The sequence below is a fragment of the Puma concolor genome, chromosome C2 (genome assembly GCF_028749965.1).
Source record: "Puma concolor isolate L17-30 chromosome C2, mPumCon1.1.hap2, whole genome shotgun sequence".
Lineage (NCBI taxonomy): Eukaryota > Metazoa > Chordata > Mammalia > Carnivora > Felidae > Puma > Puma concolor.
In genome coordinates, this window is record NC_141675.1 from 121,360,511 (window position 1) to 121,385,988 (window position 25,478).

General features: G+C 33.6%; 1 protein-coding gene across 3 annotated transcripts in view; it reads right to left on the bottom strand.

The window, feature by feature from the left end:
- CADM2 (cell adhesion molecule 2) overlaps positions 1-25,478 on the bottom strand; it is a 1,074,502-nt gene that overhangs the window by 69,738 nt on the left and 979,286 nt on the right. For 2 of the 3 annotated variants that reach the window (XM_086675698.1, XM_086675697.1), the window contains one exon: positions 16,477-16,596. The exons of the other annotated variant lie outside the window; for it this stretch is intronic. In XM_086675698.1, coding sequence (XP_086531824.1) covers positions 16,477-16,596 — 120 coding nt within the window. The remainder of the gene's footprint in view (positions 1-16,476; positions 16,597-25,478) is intronic. 3 annotated transcript variants of the gene reach the window in all.

Here is a 25,478-nt window from a genome sequence, read left to right on the forward strand (position 1 = left end):
CATTTATTGTGTTCTTTATCCCCACAGTTTGCCATCGTGCCCGATAGAAGTAAATGATAATTATTCACAGATAAAGAAATCTTCCCTAGAAATTTTGATGTGTTCCTACTCACCCTCCTTTTTCATTGGCACAGTAACTATGTATGCTGCTTATCATACTGAAAATAAAGGTTCAAATGCATATTTACATAATGAACTAATGATAAATGATATATTTGTTTCTTCTAAGAGCCTGATATCTCTGGATTCATTGATATATTAAATTTCCTGATCACTAAAATGAAGACCATGAAATTTGGTGACTATTTTAAACTTCTGTCCTTATTAGGACCCTGCTCCAAAGTCAGCTTGTTCTCCTAGATGATGTATTCATCTTATCTGCTAAAGGCAAGGACTCCCTAAAAACCATGTGAAAAAAACAAACTTAAAGATGAATCATTTAAGGAATGTGAAAACTTCACCTTCCTTCCATTTTACATTATTCCATCATAACCGCACAACTACACAAATGACTTCTGATACTATTCAAATGGTGGTGGGTAAAAAGTCAATCTACTGTATTTTTTAAAAAGCCCATTTTTTAAAAAAGCAATTATTATTTTTAATTGGGATTTGTTTTATAATGTTGATATTTTTAATTTTCCAACAAAAAAATCAGTTTTAGAAAAGGTTTGAAAAAAAAGAACTGTGATGAGAAACATATATTTGTAGTATTTTATACTTTCCAAGCAGCTCCCACATTCATAATTATAACCCCTAGTTTATAGATTATGGATAAATAATCAAGGAGATATTGTTAAAGTTGATTCTAATTAAAAAATTAAGTTACAGTTATGCAAATAATAAAATGAGTTTTCACTGAGAGTTCATTTTGGAAACTTAAATAAATTCGTTACTCAAGTAATTATTATGTTATCTTGAGTGTCACTAGAGCAAGAATAAAGTTTCAAGTTGAATGATTTAATACTGGGTAGAAGATCGTTTATACCGTTTGTCATCATTATAACAATGCAGACTTCTCATTTTATCTTTAAATCATCATTATCATGACTTAAAAAATAACTTTTCAAAATAGATGTTTTTCACATTTTGAGGATTGAATTACAGAGATACTTATATCTTATAAAATATCAAGTTTTGAATAGATAACTTCACTGAGGAAATAGGTGAAACTCTATTTTACCACAATGATCATTAGATATCTTAATTATCTTGGCCTTTAAAAAATTACAATAGTTATTGTCTGTTTATATTTGTAATATACACTTGGAATAATAGACTTCCCTATGTTTTAATGTACCACTATAGTTAAACTGGTCTGAATAAATGCAAAATATTATTATTATAATTATAATTCTTGTAAACTTAGAGAAATAAAATGATTCCTTTATATTAGTCCTTTCATATTTGAAGGTCATTTAAACTCAAGAAAACATCATGTGGAATTATAATCAATGACACAGTAAGATAATCATGATACAAAAGTAATAAAGAAAATGCAAAATAGGATTTCACATCAAAACTTTTTGTATAAACATTACACTATATATTTATATACAATATATGCTACACATTTAAAATAAAATGTATCTAAGAGTATGGGATAAGAAACAAATCTTTTCTTTCAGTTTGCTTAACATTTTTCAACTAATTTATTTGTGATGAACTTGTTTAAAATGAGGCATATAGAAAAAAATTTAAATTATCAAGAAGCTAAAGATTTTGAAATGTATCTAATCAATTAGAAATAAGTCTGCCAAATCTTGAATATGTTTGGGTAATTTCCCAAACATTGCACAGAGTTCTTTATTGTAGAGGTTTAAATCTAGTTTAATCAACTGAATTTAGTAACAGGTAGTTTTAAACTGAGTAAGTTAGGTCAATATATTGAAGATGAATATTAAATCTCACTAATTAAAGTATGCTAAAAATGGTTATTAATAAGCCCCCATTTTTTTAATGATCAATGATTAATGAAGGTATAATTGATATACCTTCAATGTATTTTCTAATAATACCTTCCCCATATTTAGAAGATCACCCATGTTATGACAATAGCAGAAAATTTCAATACTTGTTTTGATGTTTAGAATGCCTTTATAAGTAAATTAATATAATCATTTTAGAGATGGAGAAAGTATAGGACCTTCAAGTATAGCTTGCATGTCACGTACCTGGTATCCAAACTAGATATTTCTGCTACTGAGACCATTTTGTTTTTTTACTTTTTATTTTTTAAATTGATTTTAGTGTTTATTTATTTATTTTTTATTTATTTATTTTTTTTAACATTTTTTTAACGTTTTATTTATTTTTGAGACAGAGAGAGACAGAGCATGAACGGGGGAGGAGCAGAGAGAGAGGGAGACACAGAATCGGAAGCAGGCTCCAGGCTCTGAGCCATCAGCCCAGAGCCCGATGCGGGGCTCGAACTCACGGACCGCGAGATCGTGACCTGAGCTGAAGTCGGATGCTTAACCGACTGAGCCACTCAGGCGCCCCATTGTGTTTATTTATTTTTGAGAGAGAGAGAGATACATTGTGAGCAGGGGAGGGGCAGAGAGAGCCAGAGACACAGAAATGGAAGCAGGCTCCAGGCTCTGAGCTGTCAGCACAGAGCCGGATGCAGGGCTTGAACTCACAAACTGTGAGATAATGACCTGAACTGAAATTGCATGCTTAACCAACTGAGCCACCCAGGGACCCCAAGACCATTTTAAATGTCTGTTAATATTTGGTAAAGAAAACTGGTTACAAAATAGATTACATTTTTTAAAAAATTATATTTCTAACTTACCTGGGTTGTCCTTACCCAGCAACTAATTTCATTGTCTCATGCTAAGTCTATATATGGTATTTGTCATTAACCCAGTGAAACATAACTATACATTTGGACTGTGTTGTGCACTTTTACTTTTTAGTGAAGCACCGTCACATTTTAAAAGTTACTTAAAATTTTCACATTATACATCATGGAAACATCCTACATTGCTATCTTGTCAGTTATTGAATAGAGAAGTTAGAAATATGAAGTAGTGAAAGGAACCCTTAGAACTTCCTTCTAATTTGCATATTCTTTTTTTTTTTTTTTTTTTACTTAAAGTGGAATATATCTGGATTTAACCTGGTTGGTTTTAGAGAAAAGTATTGAGAATTTGTTTTCAGTTCCTCAAAATAGCATTTTGAGATGCTGAATCTCAGAACTAGGGGATAAGATACCTAGAAACACCAGAAAAATTAGGCTATTATTCTCAGTTCTTTAAAAACTATTCTGATATCCCACTCTCAACAAAACTTTCTGGCCTGCCAGTGGTAAAATGCCAAGGGACCCAAGCTGTACTATAGACAGTTAACTTCACAGTGAAAAGCTGAATTGTTTTTACTTTACATGTTTCCTCTCTTCCAACTTAACTGAAATTAATAAAGTACACATACTTTGAAAACATCAAAGGCAGAAATATCATGTAATATATTAAAGACTGTGATTGCTGCTTCTAAAATCTTTTCTCTCAAGAAAGTGATTTTCTTTTCTGAAAAGCTATTATCTCAGGACCGAAAATTATTTGTCTATGTGACACTAAAATTTTTTTAATAGAAAGTTTATAATACATATCTGTATCAGTGTATTATTAACTTACAGCTAACTCATTTTTAGAGCTTTTTCCCCCTGTAACCAAGTTTTTGAAAGCACTTAATTCAAAGAAAATAGTTTGCATCTCTACAAGCAGATTTGAGAATACTTCAAATAAGGACTCTCTCACTACTCAATGGATTAAATGGGTACTCCTCACACCGAGATTCAAAATGGTTTCCTCTTGGAAAGTAAGTTATTTAAATATGAATGGATATCTTTTTAGATGTCTTTGTATCTCACAATAATGCCATCCCTACCAAACTTCATTATATGCCCTCTACCATTGAGAGTGTTTGTCTCTTCCTGACGGTAGCCTGGAAAGGGAGATTATATATTAAAATAAGTTAGGAGGGCTGCTATTTTACCACCATTACTAGCTTCATAACTAGTTTTCTATTATAGACTTGTGATATGCACATTTATGAGAAAAATCCAAAACTAAAATAAAATCTGACATCTGTCACCATGAGTGAACAAATTCTATGACATATTCTAAACAAGTTAGATGACATTCTACATCCATCCGTCTCTGCTGTTCATTTTCCTTTTGGTTCACAAATCTATCCTCTGACCTTCTTTTTTTTTTTTTTGCCTTGCTCTGTGCTCTGGGAGGCTGACTTCTCTGCACTACTCCACCAGATTCCTTGACCTCTGATTTTCAGTGGAATTTGATCAATGGAAAGATATTGGAAGGCAGGAGAAGAAAGAGGCCTGATATTGATCCCTTCTCTCCCAATGTCTCCACCTGGCCGAGGTGTGGATACTGGCTGTGTCCTTCTCTACTGCTCTTTCAAGCTGCCCCTTTTCTGTCCCAGTTCTTCTCTAATGAGGATAACCCTGTTTACTTTCTTTGGCTCTAAAGGTCCAGTGCTGATAATAGCACCTTGCTGCTTAAAGTTGTCATAGTTATTTCCCAAATGCTGTCCATACTTCTGTGGAAGTCTCCTCATTAAAAGCTCTTTACCTACCTTGTTTTGAGACTGCTGCCAATTGCTACTGATATCCTGAGTAACACACTATCTATACTGGGGGGGGGGGGGGGGGAACCAAAAAAAAAAAAAAAACAGTCTATAATCAATATTTAAAGAACAGAACTTCAAGGAAGAAGAAAAATAATCGTGTTAAGACCATTGTAACTTACCCAGTTTAACACAGACTACTCTAGAAGAGCTTCATGCTTTTTATTATGGGATCTAGTTCTTAGACATCAAACTTGGTTCACTTTGGAAAAAATAGCATGTCTCAATGAACCTACTGCAGTTCCTCACGTTAGTTTAAAGTTGCTTTCTCTGTCCCTATTTAAATACTCATTGATCAGCATTCTTTGCTTACTGATGAGTTACACGAAATAACCCTGGGAATTCTGAGTTCATCTCTTTTTTCTGAAATGAAGAATAACTAGACTTAAATTAGTATTTCCACTTATACTGAACACTTTGAACAGAATTCCCCTTACACTCCTGTATTCTTTAAACAATATTGGTAAACAAAGTTTAGTTTCTGGTCTTACCAACCTGTTTATAGTATTAGTAGTAACTTTACTGGCTCTTTTTAAAACTACTGAACTCAATTTTTTAACTGTGAAATTGATATACATCATTGGCCTTGACAGATTTTCTTACAATACTTTCAACCTGTGTATCTACTGGGACAATTACTTTCTTCTTAGTCATTTTTTAAAATCATTTTATAGACATGTCTTCACTGAAGAGTCAGTGTTATCACAGCTTTAGCATAAAGCAGTTCTGCTACTAAAATTGTATAAACATTATATATGGATTTGAGAAGCCATTCAGTAAAAATCTGTCTCTTTGCCTTGCAATCACCTTATACACACTGTGCATCAAGTAGTGTTTAATTTTCTGGCCACCGCTAATTTAAATGAGTACAGAAAGCTAACGGGAGATTATTTGAAATATAGAGAAATGAAAAAAAAAACGGCCATATTATTGAAGCAAGAGATGTTTTAAAATATTATAATTATGCAAGCACTTATTGTAATTCCACGAACTCCCCAGAATTAATAGATTGTATTAGACCCTTCTCAGAAGTCATGCTTTGTGGCATTTGCTCTTATTTATTGTCCTGGCAGAAAGTTCCAGCCGAAGTCAAGGTCACCTTCTATCCCAAAGTTGGTATAATTAGTATCAATTCAGTGTTTCACCAAGCTAACACAGGAGGTTATTAAGTGTGTTTCATGTGGACTGTCAAAGAAGCAAGGGCAATGCCAGTAATCTTTTCGGCTTCAAAGGCACAGCTCATAAATTTAATTCGTTGGTTAGGAAGAAAGATACAACCAGTTTAGTTTATTAATGATTTTTAAAATAATTTTAGAGATGTTCGGAAAAGCATTTATTCACATAGGTAGGCTAAGCTTTTAAAACGTAAAACAGATTATCATCCTAATCATAAGAGACTAAGTAGGTGTTGATATTTTATAAGTGGTGTGCTTTCTGGAATATCATAAATATGGAAAATTTTTAATTTAATGTTTGTATGCATATGCATATTATATAAAAAATGAATCCAAGGAAAATGGCACATAGTCTACTAGGGAGCATTTTATTTTCTTTCTTAGAGATTGTTTTGCAGGAAATGTATATATTATTAGATTATATAAAATCTAGGATTATTACCATAAAATCAATTAAGACACTCCTACATTTATAGAAGTAAAAACAGTATTAGTAAAACTGTTTACTTAGAAGAAATGTAAACTAATGGAACAAAGATTTCTTTTTAAATTGATCTAAGCCAAAGAAATAAACAAGCTTAAAATGAAACTCTTAAAAATGTTTGATGTTTTAAATTGCACAAGCCACAAGAGTGCCCTTAGAAAATAGGAGAGAGCATAAGTGTGCTGCTTCCCTTAATAGGTCGTATTGGAAAGAAAATAAGAACACTAGTTTTCCTCAACTATTTCCCAAATGCTATAAAGAAAGAGGTAAATATTTAAAGATTTTCAAACTTGGCCAGAGTTCAACTTCACAAGTTTGGAGTCAAATGCTTTGTTTAGTTTTAGAAATGGTTGTATATAACAAGCGATGTGTATTCTTATTCCAAATAAGATCTACTAGAATACAAAACAAACAAAAAACAAAAACAAAACAAAACAAAAAAACCAAAAAAAAGACTTTAGCCTTCTATGCTATCTTGCAATTTAATTTAAACTGAAACATTGCCATTATTCAAATGTGTGGGTCCATAGCTGACTGAGAGACTAGGACCCCCAGTCCACGTTCCCTCCCAGGTCCAGCCTGTGGCCACTCCCTTCAGCACCAACAACACAATATTTGTATCCAGGTTGAAAGTGTTCTCAACTATGGGCCATGCATGTTGCTTGCTCTTTCCAAGTAGAAGCATTTTTAGTACTCTATTTTCATTATAAGCTATGTTTCATATGTTTCATTTTAAAGGTGAGTCAACTTCATATAATAAGTGTTGTTTTTAAAAAGACTAATGGAAGTTTAGCTACACTTAGAGCTTAAATGTGGAAACCTGTCTTTTTGGAGATAAGCAGGTCTCTCTATATGGACCATCTGGAGACTGAATTATTACTTAATTTTTGTTGAGTGAAAAAAACCCAACATATTGACACTTAATTTTTAAAAGCTCACAACACCATGCAAATTATGTTTTATTACCACCAATAAAACCAGAAACATTTTTAATAGCTAAACACTCATAATACAAGCTCATAAACAACTTCTTGATTTGCACACTTTGGGATTTAACTGTGTCAAGATGATATATTTTACCATTGCAAATGCTCTATTTGAGTGCATTTATAGTGACTAACTCAGAGCTATAATGACTTCATTTATTCTTCTCAGTGCTGGCTTTTTTTTTTTTTTATTCTGTTAAATGTGTATAATTTTGTATTCAATTTTTAAAGTATCTATACCAAAAAGGGAAGGAGGCGGCACAATAAAACTAAATAAAAATAAAATAAAGATAGACTAGAATTTCTTTTGATGTAAAGAAAATAGAGACTAGAAGCATAGGTCAGATCATTATTGCTTTTAAAGCTGATTTAATTAAATAGATGCTTCAGACAGTGGTTTAAAGTACACATGTATGCATTTTGTGTTAATTTTACTTTAGTTTCTTATATTTTGAAGCCAGGGAAAGGAAATGATAATTGAAGTAAAGAAATCTGCATATCAAATACTATCTCATAATCAACACTTTAGGCAACTGTAGTTCATTAAAAATGACTATATGAAATACGTATAGAATTTCAAAATTTGTCTCAATTTCTCTATGCTGTCACCAAGTAGTTTAACAAATTCTTTTTGTTCTAGTTTAACTTTGTGTTAATGAAGGTTTTTTTACAAGTCACATAGATTTACTTTAAGAAATCTTTAAAGAAGAAAGTATTTATTCAGATCTTTAAAACAGCAATAATTTAGGATTATACTTAATGGTCAAACAAGTCCCTAACCTAATTTACATTTATATAATTAAGTTTTATGTCATTCATATGATTTATTTATTTATTTTTAATGTTTATTTATTTTGAGAGAGGAAGAGAGAGAGACAGAGTGCAAGCAGGGGAGGGGCAGAGAAAGAGGGGGACACAGAATCTGAAGCAGGCTCCAGGCTCTGAGCTGTCAGCACAGAACCCGAGATGCGGCTCAAAGTCACCACTTTCAGATCATGACCTGAGCCAAGGTCGGACACTTAACAGACTGAGCCACCCAGGCGCCCCTGTCATTCACATGATTTAAAAATGCAATGGCGGGGCGCCTGGGTGGCTCAGTCGGTTAAGCATCTGACTTCTTCAGCTCAGGTCATGATCTCACGGTTTGTGAGTTTGATCCTTGAATCGTGCTCCCTGCTGTCAGCGCAGAGCCCACTTTGGATCTTCTGTTCCCCACTCTCTGTCCCACTCCTGCTCCACTCGTCCTCTCTCTCTCTCAAAACTAACTAAACACATTTAAAAAAAATAAAAACAAAATAAAAATGCAATGGCAACGTAGGGGCTAAAGAGCTATGGTATATGCTAAAATTCATTCTATTCTACATGGATGATTTAAAATATTTCACTTAATATTACATTTTTATTTTTATTTTTTTATTTAAAAAAATTTTTTTTAACATTTATTTATTTTTGAGACAGAGAGAGACAGAGCATGAACGGGGGAGGGTCAGAGAGAGAGGGAGACACAGAATCTGAAACAGGCTCCAGGCTCTGAGCGGACAGCGCAGAGCCCTACGCGGGGATCGAACTGTGACCCGAGCGGAAGTCGGATGCTTAACTGACTGAGCCACCCAGGCGCCCCAATATTACATTTTAAACATAAGTAACAAAATTAACGTGTCACTTAATTGTGAAGAATTGAGAACTTGCAGTGGAAGAGCCTGATTGTCAAAGTATCCATTTCAGAAGACATTCACCTTGAATAGACACACTACCAGCAGTAGAATGCAGTAGAATACAGCTGCAATACAGTAGGATACAGTAGGACACCACTGCCTGGCAAAACAATCAGATAAGGCATAGGGCTGCCCTACCCGTGAAGCTTCCTCTTTCAGAAAGTCATGAATAACCTAGATAACTGACTGTTTTGAGTAGCCCCACTTCTTCCTTCCTATGCCCTCCTTTCTGTTCTTATTCTTTAAATTTGCCAGTTGGTGAAACTCCAAACCCTTAGACATGCTAATAAAGGCAGAGCCCCAAGTCCATGTACACTCTCTCTCTTTCTGACCATTGCCTCACTCTATGGCCTTCTAGGAACTGCGAGTGATAAATTTTGTCACTCAAAGTTTCAGATAGTTTCTTGCTAAAATGTATCCCGAGATCATAAGAACCACTAGAGCTAGTACAGCCACAACATTGGCCCTGGTGGAGGAAATGTCTGGGGGCTCCTAGAAATATGAGGGGTCTACCCAGAACAGTGCCTCAGGCATTCCTAGCTGAAAGTATTATTGTCAATAGGTTGGGATCAACACAATGGTATCCATCTTTAAATTTTGTGAGTTTGGTCATTATTACTCTAATTGTAGTCAGTTTGATAATGATCAATTTCTTAAAGTTTTAAAAGATATCCTTTGTTTTTGTTTTGCAATGCTATGCTTAAATACGGTTTCATTGCAAGTAGACTCATTATATAAATAAATTGTTTAAGAATTACTAGACAAATGGGGTGCCTGGGTCGCTCATTTGGTTAACCCTCAGACTCTTGAATTCGGCTCAAGTCATGATCTCACTGTTCATGAGATTGAGTCCTGCCTTGGGCTCTGTGCTGACGGTGCAGAACCTGCCTAGGATTCTCTCTCTTCCTCTTTCTCAGCCCTTCCTGTGTTCCCTTGCTCTCTCTCAAAATAAATAAGTAAACATTAAAAAAAAGAATTACTTGACAAATGATGTAATTTTATTACTATAAAATCATTTTACCATCTCAAAGCCTAAAGTAAAACCAAATCTATAATTTGAATTAAGAATTCATTTAGATGTTTACATAGATAAACTATATAAACAATCTCATCAAGTTTAGGAATTATGTTTTTCTATTTAGTGTATTGAAATGCATGAAATATTTGAACAGACTCTTAGTCATAGAGCAGGAAGTATATAAGATACTTTATACCTTCTCTTTATATCATCTCATTTAAAAGCATCTTTTAAAATGTTTATTTATTTTTGAGAGAGAGAGCACAAGCAAGGGAGGGATAGAGAGAGAGAGAGGGAGACACAGAATCTGAAGCAGTCTCCAGGCTCTGAGCTGTCAGCACAGAACCCGACGCGGGGCTCAAACTCAGGAACCATGAGATCATGACCTGAACCAAAGTCGGACGCTTAACCGACTGACCCACCCAGGTGCACCTATCATCTCATATTTATACTTCAAAGGCATTTACAGTTTTGCTGAGTCAGAAACCGCAATTAGGACTTTAGAAGTTTTTCTATCTTGATAAGTATAAAACATTCATTGGTGAATTCTATTTTTAAAAATCATGTGAATAGGGGCGCCTGGGTGGCTCAGTCAGTTAAGCGGCCGACTTCGGCTCAGGTCATGATCTCACGGTCCGTGAGTTCGAGCCCCGCATCAGGCTCTGTGCTGACAGCTCAGAGCCTGGAGCCTGTTTCAGATTCTGTGTCTCCCTCTCTCTCTGACCCTTCCCCGTTCATGCTCTGTCTCTCTCTGTCTCAAAAATAAATAAACGTTAAAAAAAAAAAAATCATGTGAATAGACATAACCACTGATATATGTCATTATCTCATATATGGTTTTAGAATTTTCAATACTTCAATATTGTTATCTGTAAAATGAGGGTGCTGCTAAAGATTCCAAGATTATGATATAATTATTATGAAACTAAAACTGTGTGATATGATCGAAATGAAAGATGTTTTCAAATTAAACACACCATGCTAAAATAATATTAATACTAGAAATCATATCAGGTCATTTGGAACCATTTTATAAATGATCGTATTTAACTCATTAATATTTATCACAGTGATCCAAAAAAAAAAAATAACACCAAAAAACAGGAAACATTTATAAGAGAGTATAAATATGCCATCTGAATTGAGTGATAGGATTAATCAGGCCACTAGACTTTTAAAAAACCCTGTCATTTCCAAAAGCAGAAATTAAAATGTCTTATAGCCATAGTCTCTTGTAATGAAAACATTTTAAAAGATCTATAAAATGTTCAGATTTTAGATATATGCTACAAATCAAGAATACTATAAACTTCATGGAAAGTTTATAAATTATTGTCATATTTGTAAATAAATTCTATATGCTCTGGTAACATGTTATCTATCTTTTTTATATAATCAATAAAAATTAGACTTAAAAGTAATCAGTACGCTACCACCAAAAACCATTGCAAACCACTATTATATATTTATATATATATAAAATTTCAGTAATTGCATCATACAACTACAAGTAAACACATTTGTTTTACTAAAGAGAAGTGAGAAATAATCCTATCATACATTGATTGTTGATTATGTTTTCAGAACTCTAGATACTATCCAATCTGCAAGACAACCTGGGAATTAAATGCTTCTATTAAGTGTTTCTCATTTTCTGATAAAAATGCTGAGGCCCGATGTGGTTCATGGTGCAAGACCAAAGACTTTGTAAACAAAAGAACCAAAATTCACACCCAAAGATGCCCCTAGGGCACACTTACTTTCTCTTTCTGGTGACAGCTGAAGTTTGCTGGCTTCTCTGTCTTAACACTTTTATTTGCAACAAGACAGTGCTAATGGCCAGCTTTTATTCCATATGGTTGAAGTTCCTATTCCTCCTAAGGGGGATGCATTTCACATACAAATTGAAGAGATGTGAAATTGAGGGATTTGAGGAGTTTGTTTTGTTCTATTTCACCCTGATTTCTAATATAGCCACAGGTGTAATTCTTTAAATGTATTTTTTTTCAAATTTTCATTTAAGTTGTAGTTAGTCAACATATAATTGTAGTTAGTCAACAAACCAGTCTAATACTGGTTTCAGGAGAACAATTTAGTGATTCATTACATGTAATACCCAGTGCTCCTCACAATAAGTACCCTCCTTAATACCCATCACCCATCTAGCCCATCAGCTGCCCACCTCCCTCAGTTTGTTCTCTATAGTTATGTTTATCATATCTCAGACTGGAAAACTTAGTAGTGGTGAAAGAGGGCAGATAAAGAAATGAGTGGTGATTTATTTACAGTCATTTATTAAATATATACATAGGTGGGTAAATATAGTTTATGAAATTTGAAGAAATAGCATTTAAACCTCATAAAATCAAATACAGTTACTTTAGATTACTGAATGAAAGGGATGAAACAAATAAACTTAAAAAAACTGTAAGATGACAATATTGAGTTCTCTTCAGTTTTCAGATTTTCTTAGATTATTATTATGATCCTTTTGAAACATCTTTTATTAATTTATGAATAAGTGAATTAAATTGAAAATGTAATTGCATTTGAAAGCTCTAATTTAATAGGTAATATACAAATAAAAGAATATCATTCAACTTAGAAAACACTTGTGTACAAAATTCACAACAATGTGAAAAACAGTATGGGGTTTCCTCAAAAATTTAAAAATAGCAATACCATATGATACAATAATTCCACTAGTGAATATTCGCCCAAATAAGATGAAAACACTAATTCAAAAAGAAATATGCACCCCTATGTTTATTGCAGAATTATTTATAAAGCCAGGAAATGGAAGCAACCTAAATGTCCATTGATAGATGAATGAATGCTTTAGGAAGCATCATGAAGGAAGATGGTCATGAGAAAGATGTGGTGCACACACACACACACAAACACATACACACATAAGTATTAGCCACAAAAAAGGACAAGATCGTGCCATTTGCAAGAACATAGTCCTAGAGTTTATGCTAAGTGACACAAGTCAGATTGAGAAAGATAAAAACAATATGATTTCACTCATATGTGCAATCTAACAGAAACAAATGAATAAGACAAACAAAACGCGGAATCAGACCTCTATATACAAAGAACAAACTGATGATTGCCAGAGAGGAAGGGATTGGGGCGGTGGGCAAAAGGAGTTAAGGGGAGTGGGAGACACAGGCTTCTAGTTACAGAATGAATGAGTCATGATAATGAAAGGAGCAGGATAAGGAGTACAGTCAATGACATTATGACAGCACTGTATGATGACAGATGGTAGCTACACTTGTGGTGAACACAGCATAATGTATAAATTTGTTGCTGTTCACCTGAAGCAAATATAACATTGTATGTCAACTGTACTCAAATAAATTAAAAATTTTTTTTAAGTGAGACAACTAAGGTCCTAGCTTTGCTGAACTTCACATTCTAGCGAATGGAAATAGAAATTAAACAGATAAAAACATAAAATAAAAAAAAAATCATAACAATGTTTATATACTGAGTTTTCCACTCCCTCAAATATGGACTAGAACATTAATGATACAGTTGCGCCCAATGACTTTCCCCACCCTCAGGGGTTTATTGAACATAGAAAGAAAAAAAGGCATTAGATTAATACTTAATGTCAGTGCTGCAATTTTTTTTTTCCTATACAAAATAACTACTATTCATTGCCCAATTTATAAAATACATTTTTTCTTTCCACATATCTTGGTGCCATTTGAAAAATATTGTCTTTCAACCTTTAGGTAAAAATAACAGGGAATGGCATGTGAGTGCGCGCGTGTGTGTATTTGCGTGTGTGTGTCTTCTTTGAGGTTAGTTTATTTGCATGTTCTTCTGCAGCAAAGGTTAATTCTTTATCACTTTTAAAGTGCACAGAACATTTTAGGAAACCTGTAAAAAGTGAATTTACTTTAAAAAGTAGAAAATTGATTTCATTTTAACGGCTGGTGAAGATGCAATAGGTAAGACTCCACTTAAGATGCATGTGAACGAGTATTAAATATGTTATTAAACACTTCATTTGAAATAAAACATTTTTCTCTTTTTTATACTAAGATGCATGTATATATGCTCACAAAGAGCATGAAGACTTTTCCTTAAGTAAGTACAGACACTGTTAACTCAGGGAGGGTGCAGAATGCATTATGTAATTGCTAGTTATTTTAGATAGAATATGTTTGATTTGTGTAATTGTACAACCTGGCATAGCCTCATATATAGATAGCAAGCCCTCAAAAAATTTTTTTTTGAAGAAGGAATAATTGACTATTGGTAATTTTTTAATGTTTGTTTTATTTATTTTGAGAGAGAGAGATAGCACAAGCAGGGGAAGGACAGAGAGAGAGAAAGAGGGAGGGAGAGAGAGAGAGAGAGAGAGTGCACACAAGCAGGGGAGGGGTGGAGGGGTGGAGAGAAAGAGACTGAGAGAGAGAGAAAGAGAGAATCCCAAGCAGGCTTTGGGCTGCCAGTGCAGAGACCAGCACAAGGCTGGAACTCAGGAACCATGAGATCATGACCTGAGTGGAAATCAAGAGTTGGACGCTTAACCAGCTGAGCCACCCAGGTGCCTCAGGAAATGTTTTTTTGTTTGTTTGTTTGTTAGTTTGTTTTTTGCTATAAGAACGTCTTCAAAAAAATTAAGTCATTATGTCATCGTCATTTTCCATCAAAGTGATTTGTCTGTACAGTCAGAACTTAATATTATCATAGAGATTTTGTTAGCATGCAGTAATTACATTTTATTTAAATTGTTATCTGTAGGGGCGCCTGGGTGGCTCAGTCGGTTGGGCAGCGGACTTCGGCACAGGTCATGATCTCGGGGTCTGTGAGTTCGAGTCCCGCGTGGGGCTCTGTGCTGACAGCTCAGAGCCTGGAGCCTGTTTCAGATTCTGTGTCTCCCTCTCTCTGACCCTCCCCCGTTCATGCTCTGTCTCTCTCTGTCTCAAAAATAAATAAACGTTAAAAAAAAAAATAAATTGCTATTTGTAAAATCTTTGGAAAAATAATAAAATGAAGCAAAGTAAAAATTGAGGTATCTTTCATTTCCTATAATATTACAAAGTATTTTTTACCTTTTTTGATTTTTATTACTTTTACTTGATTTTCATATAAATTGATATGAGAAAGATCTTTAAATTCTTGTCACTTGTAGATTTAGCTCAAATACAGTTTGCCTAGTAATACTAAAATAAACAGTAATTTTTGAGAAATTCTTATTGCTACTATCATCAAACTTCAGTTATCAATCTTACATAATAGAGTTAACATGATTATCAAAAAATAATTATCAAATATAAGAATTTTTCAGAAACGAGATAAACACTATGATAACTGTTACATCAAAGCCAGAAACTCAATTTAATATTGAAAATTAATAAAACCTTAAGAAAAACAGATAGTATATTGGAGGAAAATAATGTTAAGCCAGTCCTTAGTATAACTTTGATTACATACATATTAATGTAAAGTCCCCATGATTTTGAGTTAAATTGTTAATCTTAACAAACATATTAGTATAGGCAACATGACATAAAACATGTATAAGTACAAAAAGACAGACTTAAATAGGACAAATTCTCTATGAGCATTGCTTATGCAAAAATTAAGTCTAAAACATGTTTTTCTATAATGAACTCAGACAATTCCTTTTAATTTATTCATCACCTACTAACCACTCAATGACTGCTCAGGAATGCTTTTTTATATTTCTGAACCATCATGTAATTATTTTTTTGCCTTTAAAGATTACTTCAATTTCTTCAAGGTTGCTCTCCTTTAGGCAAAAACATTTATTAATAATAAACCAATACCAGAGATTACTCATGGAGCCACATATGAATTCCTATCATCTTAGACAACTTTATCAACATTTGTTTTCAGAACATTCTGTTAGTGGAATAGATCTACTCAGAGAATCACTTTAGGGTGACATGTTGAATATTTACTTAAAAGTTCTACGTGGTGAACAGATTATGATGACCCCATGAATTATGCCAATTTTAGAACACATTCAACACTGTGGGTATTTTTAATCTAGTGGCAGAGGAATAAGCCATTTACATCCGGTCTTTAAAAAGCAAATGCTACCTCTGCAAACTTGAATATCTTATTTCTTTGTTTACAATTACAAGGCAAGGCAAAAAAAAAAAAAAAAAAAGTGCCCCATGTTCACATTTAATTTTGCTCAGTGTTTGCTCCATATATTTTTAGCCGATATTGTGAAATATTTTCATAGTAGTCATAAGTGACACTAAAAAAATTAAAATGTAACACCTTGTCTCATATTCTATCCCAATAACCCTAAATTGATAGCAATTTAGGTGACTTAATTAGTTCCTATAATTAAGTAAAATTGGATCTCAATTTTTCTACCCTTTAAAAAAAACCCTTTAAAGCTTCATTTAATGTGCTTTCCAGGCCATAACAAAGAAGCATACTGTACCTCTTACGCTGCTGGTTGTTGCAGATGTGGTTGGGCTGGTTGTTATGGCTACAGTGGTTGTGACTGTTGCAGTGGTAAGGGAGGGGATGATAGTGGTGGGAAGCAAAGTGTTGGGAACATCTGGTGAGTGGAAAAAAACAAAATATAAAACAAAATCATATCATGCAAACAAAAGAGAAACACAAATGATTCAAATTATAAATACATACATCGTACTTAGGTTTAACTTTAACAGGCTTCAACAGATTATCAGGTACAAAGCTGGCCATACCACACAGTTCTTGCCATTTTTTGGTTCACTTCTTTTGCATGCTCCCACCCAAAGCAAAAAATGTGGAGCAATGTTTGAGAATGAGCAGGTTGTTTGTAATATTTAGAGTGAAATTTAAAATGACAAGAATTCATTTGTTCACTGAGTCATTTAAAACATGTGACATGCAGTAGCAAAATACAACTAGGTAAAACAAAAAGTGACATGCTTTGTCAAAGTAAACAAAGAGAAAAACACAACAGAAATAAACACAAATAACGCCACCATATAAGATTAAAGAAATGTTAATGATGGATGAGTATATGCGTGTTAAATGGTTTTCTTTTTTTTTTTAATTTTGATTTTTTTTTTCTTTTAGGAAAACTTAATGGCAGGAAATAAAATGAGAGCAATCTTTAGAAACAAACAAAAAAAGAAGCTTATTGTTATTATTATTACTTTGCTTTTCCTTTTCTCACAAATGATGTTAATGTACAGCTTAGAGTCTTGCAATTCTTACCCTGATTAGCTGGTAACGCCTTCTAACAATTTGGCAGTACCTAGGAGTCTTTAACAGGTATTGAGTCAACTAGCATGGAACCCAATATTCTGAAAGGTTTATGATTTATTTTATTTGGCATACATAGGAGAGGTGATTGAACATAGACTTGAACCATAATATTAAACACCTGATCCATAATCAAAGTTGCCGAAAGTGAACAGTAGACTTGAATACAGAAAACAAAATAAACAGAATAACTTAGAACTTTACACCAAAATCTTCCCTCCTCTCACTCAAAACTGGCTGCAAATTTGAAGAGCAGCATAGGGAACACTGAAACAATGGGGCCAGTGTTAAGCTACAGAATCTCAGTAAGATTCTCAAAAAGTCAAATCTTGTCTCAAGTGAATAGGCATATAATTTACACAGTGAGGAAATGAGAAACAGTTCACAAATTACCTGTAATTACTGTGCTGGGGTTTGATTTCACATGTTTGCCACACAGTCCCTATATATTCAAAGAGTTTGACAGATTATTTTGCCGTTAAAAGGCTTCCTGTCATTCTCTCAGCTGAAGTCTTTGAATCACACCAAAAATTTTCTAGTTTTTTACTTCTGATAAATTAGCCTTACCCAATCCTCAGACTTTAACCTTCTGAGTTCTCTACACTGGAGACATCAGAAAACAGTAGGAGCTCACTCTCTTATCTTGGGTATTGATGTTTACACCTGTTTTTCAACAGGGAAAAGGTTTCCTAGACAGTCAAATTAAGAAAACAACCTTCTAGGGGCGCCTGGGTGGCGCAGTCGGTTAAGCGTCCGACTTCAGCCAGGTCACGATCTCGCGGTCCGTGAGTTCGAGCCCCGCGTCGGGCTCTGGGCTGATGGCTCAGAGCCTGGAGCCTGTTTCCGATTCTGTGTCTCCCTCTCTCTCTGCCCCTCCCCCGTTCATGCTCTGTCTCCCTCTGTCCCCAAAATAAATAAACGTTGAAAAAAAAATTTAAAAAAAAAAAGAAAACAACCTTCTAAAAACTCAATGGTGCTACATTAATCACTGGAGAAAATGGGCATTGCCTGCTGTGAGATCACCATGATCATAAAACAGAACTGACTTTAACAACATTACAATCTGAATAAATATTATGTATATGTGCACATATACTTCTTATTTACTAATTTTTATAATATTCTTATTTTCATGGTAAGCTTTTCTAAATGGCGTGGCAGGCTGGATGTAAATGAAAGACATTTTCTAAATGAAAAAAATGAGTATTTTTAATTTTCAGGCCTATCTAAAAAAGAAAATAATACATTCTTCGTCTGCTAGTAAAATCCTTTTCTCATTAGGATCTCAAAATATATGCACTTAATGTATGCAAAAGGAAATACCTTAGAAGGTAATCAAGTACATATAATACATATAATAATGTTAGTCCTATATAACACCTCATGTAAAGAACCTGCTACTACCAAACCTAGCACAGATGATAAACATCAGATTATTAGCTATCAGACACGGAGTTAAAAAAAGATTCCATTAGATCTGAAAAGCAGCCTTTCAAAATTAGCTAATACCATTCAATTCTTAAGAAGTATAACACAAATAATAGGTTTTAGTGTTTTTGTTTGTCCGTTTTTTAGTCTGGCCAAAAAAACCATTATTTGGACTTTTTCCCCCCTTTATTCCATACCAACGAAAATCAGCTTGATTTGTTTTGGAAAGAGCCCATGTATTTTCAGGTACTGTGAACACTTTTGTGTAAACCAAACAATATCTTTATTTCCTATAACTGAAAGTGCATGAAATATAGGGTTTTTCCTTGGCTAACATTTCAAGGATTAAGGAAACAATAGTTTTAACAATTGTTAATCTACTTTAAGAGAACCACCTTAGAATCTTTTGAAGTGTCCAGACAGATGAGGTAATACTACAAAGCATTATTGACTTATACTGACTCCTCTTTATCTGCTCATCATCCTCTCTCATCCTTCCTTCTTGACTGCCTATGTACCTAAAAACAAACCTGCTGGAAGCAATTTAATGGAAAGCACCTTGGCCAAATGACAGTTGGGTCAAGAAAGGTATCTGTCAAACAAGAAAACCCTCTCAATCACTGTTACATGTTTTTAATCACTACTAACTTTATTTCATCTTATGTGTTCTGAAACATTTTAAAAGATTTCCCTTTATCCTTCTTATGGCACATTCTTGTTTGTCCCATTATTCTATTGTAAAAGAGCAAACATTGTAATAATCTAAATATTCAACACCAGGAGAGTAATCAGAATCAACTGAAATTCAACAACATAAGATTAGTTGGAATTCTTAGAAAGATAAAAAATAAATGTATGATAACTTCTCTCTTCTATCTAAGCTTTTATTGATGTCAGTCTCCACACTTGACAATTAATCCTTGAAGGGAAAAACTCTGCCTACTTTGTTGTTAGGATCCTAGCACAATTTAGAAGGTGAATAAATGAACTTTTTCATAGCATTATAAGCATATGACATATTTTAGGAGATCTAGAAAAGTCCATTTTTTTACAGGGTCATCTAGTTAATATAAAGCTAAAGATTATATTACTTCTCCTAAGAAAAAACACCTCCTTTTACTTCTTTTAAGTGAACTCTATCCTCAATGTGGGACTTGATCAGACCCCAAGATCAAGAGTCAGATGCTCTACCAACTGAGCCAGCCAGGTGCTCCCGAAAGATAAATTTCTAAGGCCACGACTTACAGCTTCTTCCTTCAATATGTTTCCTTGCTAACAAAAGGAATCATCGCTCCCCTCTCCTGCTACTCTGAAAGCAGTGCGAGCCTGCCCAGAGATTCATGTCCTCCATGTCTCCTTATGAACTCTCTTCATTTGCACCTAATTTGAGACCTTCAGAAAAAGGGTGAATGGTCAGGAGGGTTCACTAAGCAAATCCTATTGTGATCAGTAGTAAAAGAGCATGACAAATTTTGGAGTTATCTATTATTATAGCCCCTTAATGGATGACAGAACTTTGAGATAGAGCTTCCTTGTCCCTAAATTTAAATATATGTGCATATATATGTATGTTATGGTACAGAGAGAAGATTTTATTCCATATGAGTATAATGGAGTGATTTCTCCAACACTTCCATCTCAAGATTAGTTACTTTAGCTGCCTGACTGTAACTCTTGTCAAAGCAGAAATTAGAAAAGGACTCTGAGCTGCCTTTTCTAAGTCAAAACACTCATCTCTGGTTTTTCACTCCTATAACTGAGTAGCAACATTTTGGCATCATTTAGTGATTGTTTAAGAGATTTGATTTGGTTCATTCACTTTTGGTCTTTTACTTAGACATTCATTGGGAAAATGGAACTACATTTTCATAAGGAAACATGAAATAAGAAACACTAGTACTAATCATTTGTTTCATTTTAGAAGTGTCTAGAATTCTGTACATTTTTAAAACCATTATACTGTTATACAAATTGTTCAATCAAACACAGTACAGGATAGAAAATGCAGGTCATTTTTTCCCCTTTTAAGACATATCCATTTATTTTTTCTCAAGAATAAAAATAAACTAATCTACATGCAGAAGAATTATATACATGCACAAAACATGACAAAAATAACCACATCCTGATTTGACATTAATTTACTCTGTTCAAGCAAGATAATCTGCAGCCATATTAATATTACATGTAATTTGCTGAATACGAGATGTTGATTTTAGGAGATCTTAACATATGCCTTATATGTTAACATCATATGATGAAAGGATGTCTGGGCATGGACACTAAGTAACTATACACTAGAAAAATCGAGAAAATGGTTTGTGACATAATTTATGAATATTAAAATTCATAAATGACAACTATATAATAAGTCAATCAGTTAACTACATCGCATTCCATCTCTGATTTCTACAATACAAAAGATGGGGCCAAATTTTTTATTGCTATTTTCCTTGGAGAAGGTCTTATTTCAATCAAATAATATTAATTTTTCCTGAAAAAAAGTGGTTACCAATAAAAAGTTCAGAATTTACAATTTACAAAAGAAATGAACTGTGTTATATATTTTCTAGAGGTTAAGGCATAAAGAATGAAGAGTGAGTAACTGATAAAATATATAGTGGATAAAATTGTATTTTGAGAAGTGAACAAAGTAAAAATAATGAGATTTTATTTGTCTAGATAGACATCTACTATAGAAAATTCAGGGATTTGTTTAAAGGAAAAATGTGAGCATTTTTGATAGGAAACTGAGAAAAGTAAAGGTTTCAGGAATGAAAACATTTGCTTAGAGTTTTACCTACACATAAAGTGTGAATTACAATAAATTACACTTCTCATTTCAGTTGTAACATATATGCTGTTTTCATGTAAAAGAAAAATTCAGGAGTATTTCAATAATGTCCACTGAACCCCAAATTTAGTCATCGTCCAATTGCATATTAGTGCAGGCATAGTCTAAGTAGGCAGCAAAAGTTATTCATGTTCGTGAATGCTGGGTAACAAATAAATGCAGTATAAATAGTGTGGAATACTTCTATAAGGACCTATTCACTCGCAGAAGCACAATTTCAGCTCACACAACAAACTTGTTGAGTCAGGAAACTAAAATCTGTGTCCAGGAACCATGGCTCAACTTTGTTCCTACAAATTCAGCAGTCCATCGTCACCCCTGATCAACCTGCTTGATTCTGTCATGAAGAATTCCAAACTGTCTCCACCATTGTTTTCAGGCACTGTGCTGGAACAACAGGGACTAAAGTTCCTCAGGGCCCTCATGTCTGGCTTCTTTATTTTTCATAGTGCCCAGTTAAGGTGAGCAAAAAAGTGGAAGTCTAGCACACAAGGAGACATCTGCTCCCAACACAAGTCTTTTCCCAAAATTCTAGACTCAGCTCTTGCTGGTCTCTTTGCTGCCATGTTCTCAGAGCCACATCCTGTTATATGACACCAACATTACATTTCTTGTCTTTTAAGTTTAGTTTAAATATGACCTCATCTGTAAAGCATTTCCAAATTCTGCAGTTAATATCTTCCTTCAAAACACTTTCAAGGCACTTAGCAGATACTTCTTTCTACACATGCTTGTTACATATTATGTTACTGTCATATATGTGTGTGGGTGTGTATACATATATATATATATATATATATATATATATATATATATATATATACTAACTATATATATATATAATTAACTATAGGCTCATAAGGCAACATATCTTTGCTTTTTAAAATATCATTTTTCCTTGGGACAAGTTTACTCTGATTCAACCCCCTAGTATTTTCCCATCTCTATCCCTTTCTTGATATACCTAGTAAAATGCTACTCCCAAGTTCCTGCCTGATCTGGACCTGCTCTGTGAAGACTTCCTTGACCAACTGAATGTAAACTGATTTCCTTTCTCTCTGAATACCCATCATGCTTTTTGAGTTTATATAGTGCTTCCCTCACTTTCTTATCAAGATCCCCATGACAATAATGCTTGTGTTCATGGCACACCACTATGGGCACAACCAAAGTTATGGGCCTGTCACTAACTCCATGTCCCTCTTTGTCTCCCCCAGTGGAGAATAAAATACATGTGTGATGCTATTTTTCTAATTTACATAATCTATTAATACACTCTATTATTTGAATTCTTATTAATACAGTAAACAGTATGCAGAATATACACAGATAACAGGAGAACAGAATCTATGATACATCTCTGTGCTTCCTTCAGGTACCTGGCTCTATGCTTTGAATTTGACTAGTGCTTTATAAATAATGCTCCTACTGGTGATAATGACAATGATGTCAGTAAATAGGGAATAGTATCATTTTTAATAACATGAGTCAGTAATTGAGCCTTATTCATGCTTAGTGAGTGCAAAAAAAAATCCTCTCCCTTCCTAATACGATGTGTGAGATAGTTTTTAGAAATTTCTGCTAAGAGTCTTCAAGTCCAAATGACTATTTAAAAAATTAAGATGTAGTACACTGAAGAATTTTATATTCTGCATGCAGTTTTTCAATGTTTTAAAATGTGTTAGAGCTCTAAATCATGTCATCCAATTCAAAAAATAGAAAAGTACCCTTTTTAATCACATCCTAATGAAGGAGTTTAACAAAATGCAACCACATTTTGTTACTGGAGCTTATTAGAGCACAGCAGATCCTGTATAACCTTGTTAAAATGAAATCAGTTCCAACAAGCACTGTATACAATAAATTGAAGAGTGGTGTAGCACCTTTTTTCCAATAATGAGCTTTTCAGGTTAAAGGTATGTTCTGTTCTCTACAAATGCAGTGTACAATAATTTCTAACTTGTCAACGTGTTTTGTTTGGTGGCAGTTTCTCTTTTTAAAAATGGCATTCTGGCCCATTCAGAATGGATTTTCTAAGCAAAATTAAGTCTAAAGAGTCCCAGAAGCCCAAGCTGCTTGTTTCTCTCTAAGGACTAGTGTTCAATAGGGAGAAAAATTGCTACCATTTAGTCTGGACTCCATATGTCTACTTTCTTTCTGCTTTATGTCACTAACTCCCCAGGGTGGTCCCAGGGTAATCAAGAGTGAGTCCAAGCCAAGGATTATTAATGGAGATACAGAAGAGTTGGAACTCAACATATATTAGAAGTATTAAGGTAAGAAGCATCTTTGTGATAGAAGCTATCCACATTTCCTAACCTTAAAAATAATAAAGCATCCTTAACCTTCTTACTGATAATTGCACTGCCATTGGAAGCAATTGTAAGAGGAAAAATGTACTATATTTGCTTTTTCACCTGTGCAGAGAAGGGCGTTTATCTGTTCCCATTATGTTCAGCTACATGTAGCAGCCTATTTGGATTATAGCATAAGAATGGATAACAGCACCAAGGCTCTTACTTAAATGACAACCACCAGGTTGACAAGGCCTCAACTTGCCAGTACATACTTCCTCCTCAAGAGTTGTATGGTAACCCCATCTGCTTCATAAAAAGGAGCCCTTTTAAAAATTAGATTTGAATGAATCCCTTTTCATCCTTCTGATAGCTTCCACTGGCTTCACATACTAAATGGAATCCTTTTATAATAAAAAAAAAAGCTGTTTTTTAAAAATGAAAAGTACTGCAATTTTCAACTGTAGGCGGTAACCAACAGTTCAATGTAATTACAAGGAAAGTTTATGAATAAAATCAGTCTGTTATTTGAAAAAAAAAATATATGCATTTTTTCTTTAAAAATACTTCAAGTTCCGAACTGACAAAAGTAAAGTAAAATCTAAAGTAGGAAAAATCCTTTCAAGTGGATGATCCCACATTATTTAGCTCCACCTATGTCAATACTGTGAGCTCCTTCTTAAAAGTACTTTACCAAAATAAATCAGATGAGTTGGTCAAACACTTTAAGTTCTGTAAGGATGAAAGGTTGTTTTTTGGAGAATAGTTCTGTCATCCATTAAAGAAAAAACTCAAATCAAATCTGAAAATACACAAGGGAAGTGTGATCTAGTAGAAACACACTAATGGAGAAATCTAGATCCTGACCTGTATCCCTAATATTCAGAGTTCTAACATAAAGAAAGATCTTTCCTAATCTTACAATAGATTATTAAATGAACTGGTTTCCACATGGGATTTAGTTATACAAACTGATAACCTTCTCCAAGTTATTTACATCTAAGACATGCTCTAAATAAGAAAGTGAATATTTTACTGAAGTATTTCTAACTATGGAATTTCATATTCTCCTGAATGCGTCTCTTGGAATATTACAATTAATGAAGGGATCCTAAAAACGTCTCTGAAGTTGCAGCATGGTGAAGGATTGGGGTGAAAACACTTCACTTTTGTTCATTTTTACTGAGAAGTCCAGACATAATAGGGAGTGTTTATTTATTCATTATAGGTTCTGCAGTGCTTGGCCTAGCACTTTGTATGTAGTAGATACTCAAGAAAGATTTCCTGAAATAATAAAATATTAGGTACTATAGCATTGTGATATAGATTTTCAGAAAACACTTTATATTTGGCCAGAAATAAATCTTATCTTTATAAGTGATGTTACAGATTTCCAAAGAAAATAAATCCAATTGTTAGTAAGCAATAATCTCATAATTTTGCAAAAAAAAAAAAAAAATGAACAGACATGTGAAGTCAATTATATAAGTCTTCTAATTTCTAGGATTTCTATTAAAGATATTAATTATTCTATACACAGTTGTTCGTTTCATGCACTGCTTAACTGTATAAGGCATCATTTACATATGGATTTCCAAATAAATATAT